General features: G+C 37.9%; 1 protein-coding gene across 1 annotated transcript; it reads right to left on the bottom strand.

Annotated features, from left to right (window-relative positions):
- Nucleotides 1-381: 381 nt before the first annotated feature.
- Nucleotides 382-7,050, bottom strand: LOC117612973. The gene is made up of 7 exons (XM_034341601.1): nt 7,037-7,050; nt 5,883-6,392; nt 4,498-5,698; nt 3,945-4,298; nt 3,538-3,775; nt 566-3,387; nt 382-418 (listed from the first exon to the last, which is right to left on the bottom strand). The coding sequence occupies exons 1-6, from the start codon at nt 7,048-7,050 to the stop codon at nt 632-634; spliced, it is 5,073 nt and encodes a 1,690-aa protein (XP_034197492.1). The 3' UTR covers nt 382-418; nt 566-631.
- Between the last annotated feature and the right edge of the window lie 300 nt (nt 7,051-7,350).

Genomic DNA, 7,350 nt, shown 5'->3' on the forward strand with positions numbered 1-7,350 from the left:
TAATTATAGAAGTCATTTACTGATTGCTCCTAACAATGGCCACTTGAGGAAGACAATGTCGCGAGTCAAGCTATTTGGGACCGAGGGGAGAATTGGGTTTCGAGGCTCTGCCAGAGTTATAAACTCTTTTGTTATTTTCTTGTTTTGATTTGGAGACTGTTGAAAGTTGAAAATGACAGTTGAGATTATCTGTCAGAAACAAACGTCTAATTTTATACAAGTTGAGACAGAATGTTGTTGAAATCAAAATCTTTCACTTTCAATCATTCTACTTCTTAAATTGTACCTGGCTCTGCTTTAAGCCCATGCATCATTCAGGAATCATCACTAACATGACACCACAACATCAAGTTCATACATAACAAGTTAATTTGTCTGATATATTATTATTATTTTACATACATCATAAAAACCATCATACAACTATATCGAGACCAGAAATTCCTTGAATTATAAGCTATGCATTTATAACACGAATCTAACTGAGCATGATTAGTGCAGCTCACGCACGTGGCCATGCATAATCAGGGGGATGTCACTATATAACATGACATCCACAACATCCAGTTCATACATAACAAGATTCATTCACGTAGCAAATACATAATTATAATATATTAGCATGTGATGGCTACTTTTTGCCTCCTTTCTTCTTGGGTTTCTTGTTCTTGCCCCTTTTCTTCCCCTTGTTTCCAGTTTCATTACTGCCAGAAGCCACAGCATCTGCTTGCTTAGACTTCGGATTTGACTCTTTGGATATGCAACTTTCCTCATCTGTATTGTGGCTGTCTCTGCCCCTGGCGCAATCATCACTCGTCTTATCAGATACAGCACCAGTCTCAAAAGGTTCCACCACACCAGAGTTGGATGGCAGGATCTTAGAACTCTTCCCTTCCTCATAATTGGAATTGGTTGCATGAAGCACACGACTGCAAGAATTATTACCTCCTGCTTCAACAGATGTAGCTTGGGAAACTTGTAGGACAGGTGGCCGTTTAGGAAACAATTTTCTCAGTATGTAATCCCTGGAATGGTTGGCCTTCATGTCAACAAAGAGAACATCTGAACATAAGAACCTTGAACAATCGGACCCGAAACTTGCAATTACCAAAGTATTACCAATCTTCTGAAAAGCTGCAGCTAGCAGCCTCGTATTTATATTAAGAGATTTGTGTCTCCTCCCACTCTTAAGGGCGTCAAAAAATTCCCATGGCAGCTGCTCAGTGATATAGTCCCTTCCCAGCAAATCATAGAGTTCATCTAGACCCATGCCAAAATTTAAATAAACCAAGCATAACACGACAACAAATCTCAACATGAGTTGAGAATAATTGTTCTTCCAATTTGCGTCGGTCTTTTTAATCCATTCAACCATATCCGCCTTATTAAAAAGACACCCCTGAACCATATAAATCACAAAATGAAGGATGTCAATTAAAGATTGTTGCACATCACCACCAACTATGGAACTTAAGTCGGTATCTTCCTGTTGGTATATGAGCCACTCAACAAAGCAAGAACTTGTAGTGATAGCATAACCCTGAAAGCAAGTTGCCCAAATCAGAAGGCGCTCTACAAGGTACAAAAAGCAACCAGGTGATATGTAATCACGAACCACCCTCCAGTTCGCATTATAAGTATCAACTAAAGCTCCATACAACTTCAACATTATAGACACCTCTCTCGGTTCTTCACTGGTGTTTCCAGGGCCAATATTCCCACATAGATTCTCAATGAAAGCCTTCCATGGCTGGTGGCAGTCCAGTTTTACCACAAGCTTCTCGTATAGTTCACTATTATTCAGCTTACCGGACCCGAGAATAACCATTGCAAGCCGTCCAATCTGCCCAAAAGACAGCACCTCCTTTGAGCTGGTATACTCAACTATTACTTGTTTCAGCACATTCTTTAAAGCATCAGTTCTTCTAAGAGCAATCATATTCTCCCTCAATGAATTCCTCCAATCCAAAGGAAATATATTCGCAACAACGGTATCAGTAGAAAACTTTACACATCTCTGCAATCTCTCGGTATCTTGATTCCTTAGCTTCAAACATTTTGATTGCAAAAGATATTCTGAGATCTCACAAATATGGGTAAGACACCTGCTTTGGCAGAACACTGCATCATCAGCATTTTTTATTGGAAACTTGTAAAGATTTTCAAGCTTCTCCAAAACTTTCATGCCAACAGAGAGCATTTCTGAACTCCAATAACTACGAGCAGCTGAGACAAGCTGGTGAACGCTAATGGACACCAACTTCCCATGATTTCTAAAATGTCTTTTGTCCAGACCTCGAACCCAATCAGCATCAGATATGAGTAAGACATAGACTGGAGTAAGATTATGATACAACCTCCACACTCCTAAGTAATCCAAACAAAGCTCTCCGTACCTTCTGTAATCATTAGCATCTTGGTTTTCAAGGCATCCAATATATTCAGTTATGAAAGCAATTTTATCCTTCCAAAAAATCCAGAAATATATCAGTGAATCTATAGATACCTGATTTTCAGATATTCTCCCTTCTGAACACATTATCAGATCCCCATCAACCAAATCCTTTTCCCACACATACTTATTGGCGCTTGAAGAAATATGAGCATCCAATATTTTTCGAGCAGATAATAATTCACCTCTAGTACTCTTATGCCTCTGACAAACATTCATATAATTTTTTATCAAGGCCAAGTTACTCTGCTCATTTAACAATATGTCAACCTCAGTGCAAACAAGCTCATAAAAGCTTTCTGTTTCATTCTTAGCAAATGACTTGGCTTTTGATAAAAGCTCCTCCTTTTGTGAAAACTGTTGTATGGGCCAGCCCTTTCTGCCATGTGACCAAAGAGAGTTTGCAAGCACATAGAACAGAATGTGTAATGATGCTTCTCTGAACTTGCCTGCCTTTCCAAGGAAACCAGCTTCGAGTAGAATATCGCCTTTCAGCTTCGCAATGTCCGCAGCTTCAAGATAGTTTCCAAATTCTTCTTCCAATAAAAGAAGCTCATCAAGGAGACCCAACTTCTTCAAAAAGTTCCGCATCAAAATAATCGAATGAAACGCTTTAACAAAGTTCATCATGGATCTGTTATCTTTCAACTCATAATAGTGGGATGCGCAGCTCTCCAGATATTCTTGTTCAATTTTATCTATTCCTTCACCTCTTCTGGCAACAACGCCATCCTCTATTGCATGCTGTTTCCAATACTTGATGTATTGTAAACCCATTTGAAACAGTTTTCCTTTGGAACAAACAGTGAGACACTCGAAGAAATAATTGCCCCTAGCATACACATCCGCAGCATCTTTATAGCATCCAGCTAGAGAAAAACATTCCCCAGCTCTTTCCAGATCAGGCACGCCACATTTATCCAAATAAATCCTAGCTGCACCAATAAAGTCCAGAGGTTTCAACATTAAGTGGAAGTACATAACATTACAGGCAGGGGTGCAAGATTGTAAATGATGGTGAAATAAAATCTTGTACTTGAAACAAGAAATACAAGCTAAAGATAACATATGTTAAATAGTCATACCTGCTCTTTCATATTCGCCCAAATCAGAAAAGCATCTGGCAGCGGAATCTGCCTTGCCTATAGCATCAAATATTTCAGCAGCTTCCCTAAGAACGGAATTGGCCTCTTCAGGATTTGAAGTTCGCATACGGTCAGCGATAGCTCTAAGGCCGGCAGCTTTAGACCTTCTTTCCCAATACGTATCACCACCTCTCTCAAAGCACATTGTGGCCATTTCATAGTTATGTTCATGATATAGCTGCAAGAAACAGTATGATGCTTGTAATGAAAAGAAGGATTATAATGATGATGACAATAAGAACAATATGAATTAAGCAATACTGCAACAAATACTTCAATTGTTGATCGGTCCTTTTCATCATCACTATTCATCTTAATTGTTGTTACAAGGAGAAAATTATGCAAACCTTAATTCCCCGTGATTTCCACTCCTCTGGACTGCTTGCAACTTGCATTGCCTGTGCGAGTGAATCATCCAGTTGCCTAACTTGTACAAGACATTTCTTCTTCCAATAGTCAAACATTGGTTTGGAGAGCTCTTCTACATTCTCACAAACCCACAATCTCTGTCTCGTACGAGTAACAGCAACATACAATTGCTTCAATTCAGAGCACAGGATGTTGTGCCTAGCTTCATTGAAACTTGGAAAGCCCTTTGGTAATGTTGAGTCAAGTAAATCTCGTTCCTTCATGTAATCATATATGACCCTCCATTGGTTTTTCAGTGGTGATGAGCCAAAAAAGTTGTACAAGAGTACGTCCTATAAAAGGGACATGAATGTTACGAAAAAAATAGAAATCAAAACTTAAAAAACATAGTAAATATTCAATATATAGTGCAGCAGCAGTAAACCATCATTTTCTAAGGTGAAGCCACAAAAAATTTTGCAAGGGAAAAGGAGAAAATATCAGATCATGCTACTCTGATAATAGATTCTCTAAGGCTTTTTAAAAAAATACCTGGAACTCAAGGCCCTTGCACTCCACAATGGTGAGGACAAGAGCATGCTTCCCAACAAACATGGAAACATCTTTCCTGGCACCATCATCTCGCACCAAAATAACCTGCTCTGCACCGAAGCCAACTATTCCGGTACCAGTTGCACTATTTCCAAATATTTTTATGATTGCATTTTCATTTTCTCCAGATTCAAGCAAAACTGGAGCTTCCCCATAAATAAGACTGGTTTCAGGGTCTAAAACATCAATAGAGTGGGGAAAAAAACGATAAATCAGTTCAATAATGCTCTGTGATAACTTTAGTATACCGGCGTGGGTACGGAAATTTTGAGTCAAATGAAACATTTTAGAAATTTGTCCCTTTTCTTTTCTTTCTTCAAGCTTATTGCTTCTTGATTCCAACACAAACTTCTTGTGGAACAAATGTCGTATATCTTGGAACCTAAAATCAATACCCCTTGCAATTGTTTGTGCTGTATCACCAGAAAAAATAAATCCCTCTTCAATATTGATGCACATATGTTTAAATAGAGCAATTTGACTCATTGTGAGATCTTGAACCTCATCGATATAAACAAAGTCCATTTGATCACCCCCATATTTTTCATGCCTCAAACGATGGTGAAGATCAATTACAAAATCACCCAGATCAAATTCACCATTTTTCATCTTCATTTTTTCATAAGCCTGAAATATATCGTATATTGCTTCTCTCTTTTGCTTGCTTAAATTGGAACCCCGGCTCTCTGACAATCGAACATAGTTCTCGCGATTGAGTTTACCATCACCTGCTTCCATAGCTTCCAAACCACCTTTAATATGAGATATTATCTCTGTAAAGACTCTTGAAGCTTCGAGCATCTTTGTTAACTGGATATTAAAATGGGGCCAGTAAGATGAACTGAATCTCTCATACTTCACCTCCTTGGTCCTTATAAAGGTCTGCAAAGCAACTGATCTTGAACTTTGCAATTGACCGTGTGTAAGTTTTCTTGCATCAAGGAATCTTTCAAAGTATGAGTTCCCCAGTGTTCCATCAAGCATCATCAAGAACTTATGGAATGTTATGACAAGAGGGTAAGAATTGGGAGGAATATCATGAAATGAATCCTTGATATCCTTGAATTGGGCTTCCCCCTCATCAAAATCAGCCATATGAATCAAACTCTTTTCAGTTGAATCACTTCCACCGCATGCAAAACTGTGAACATACGAAAGTTAGCAACTTGTGGAACAAGAAAGAAAATTTTGCTTGAGCAACAGAAATAAAGATTCCTAATGTATCCTTCAAGAATAATATTGTATCATGATTCACAATCGAATACCCTGCAACCGAACAAAAGAAAAGAAAAATGCAGTATCTTTTTGTTGAATATTCCACATACCTTTTTAAGTTTAAAACATGTTGCTTGATGGCAAAACACAGTTTAGGACTCACGGTCACAAAAAGTTGGTGAAGAGTTCCCTTAGTAGCTGAAGTACTCTGCTCAACCATGCTATTTTGACAACTAACGCATCCTTGCACTGCCAATTGGTAACGTTGTTCATTCTGAAACAATTTCTTGGTTAAAACCGTGGTCTTACCTGTTCCTGACCGTCCAACTATAAAGCTACTTTTACGATAAAGAATAATCTCCATTTCCTGGTCTGTAGGTTCGAATGGAAGATCCAACTCTCTACCCTCATGGTCAGAAAGCAAGTGGTTTACTACATCAGATGACAAGGAGTAAAATTTCATGAGCTGCAAACTCTCGCTGACCTGTGCATTCTCAACATAACTTCTACGGTCAGAATCATTATCACCAACTAAATCACTCTGGTTTTCAGTGATGCTAAGATCCTTGAACCGGACAATGTCCAAAGAGGGTAGCCAGCTCTTGGGAACTTCCAAATTACTGGTCACAAATGACAAAGAAATGTAAAAATTAGTTTAGAATTTCAAACATGAAGAAGTATTTATACCTTCATATCCAAAAGGAATCAATCCATATTATATGGTATGTTCAAAAGAATACACGAGAATGCAAACAACATACCCCTCAATTAATTTCTCCTTGCACCGATTGATAAAATCATCTGTATATCTTTTCAAAATATTCTCTAGACGTTTTACCAATTTTGGAATATCCCTTAGAGGCAATATGTCCCAAATCTTCAATATTTGAATGTATTTTCACATCCTTTGCAATGTCAGTTGTGCAAACAATGTATAGACCTTCAACCTTATATTGCCTCAAGATTGGTGAAGAGCTTCCACAAACATTTGGCTTCTTAGATCTCCAACCATCGGAAAGCTTCAGCAGAAGATATAATACAGACTTCCTCAAACTGATTGACTTCAGCTTTTTGAATGACTTCAGAAAGTTATCACTGAAATGTACCTAAAAATAATGTATTGTGGGGAAGAAAAAAAAATTATAAAATGAAATAAAAAAGCTATGTATGTATTTAATAGAAAGTCCAACATCAGATCAAATATTGAAAAGTATGAGAACAGGAAGTTCTTGGAAGAAAAAAAAAATCATAAATAACTACATACAGATTACCTTCCATCTAGAACTTCTAAAACATATGCTGTTAGAATTAAGCAAATCATCCAATTGGTCGAACTCTTTCTTCACCTCTAATATGACCCCGGCCAAATCCTTGTCTTCATCAGCATTAAAGAAGCATTGACGACGTTTGGCATCAAGGACCAAGTCCTTCCAAACAGATTCCCTATCAGATAGAGTCCTTTCATTTCCCAGAATCCAAAGGCAATGCCTAAAGTCATTAGGGAAGAGTAGTTATTTTCACCAAACTTATCAACAATGATGCAAAAAGATACAAGTTTACATAAAACCATACCTAGCC

This window comes from Prunus dulcis, unplaced genomic scaffold (genome assembly GCF_902201215.1).
Source record: "Prunus dulcis unplaced genomic scaffold, ALMONDv2, whole genome shotgun sequence".
Taxonomy (NCBI): Eukaryota; Viridiplantae; Streptophyta; class Magnoliopsida; order Rosales; family Rosaceae; genus Prunus; species Prunus dulcis.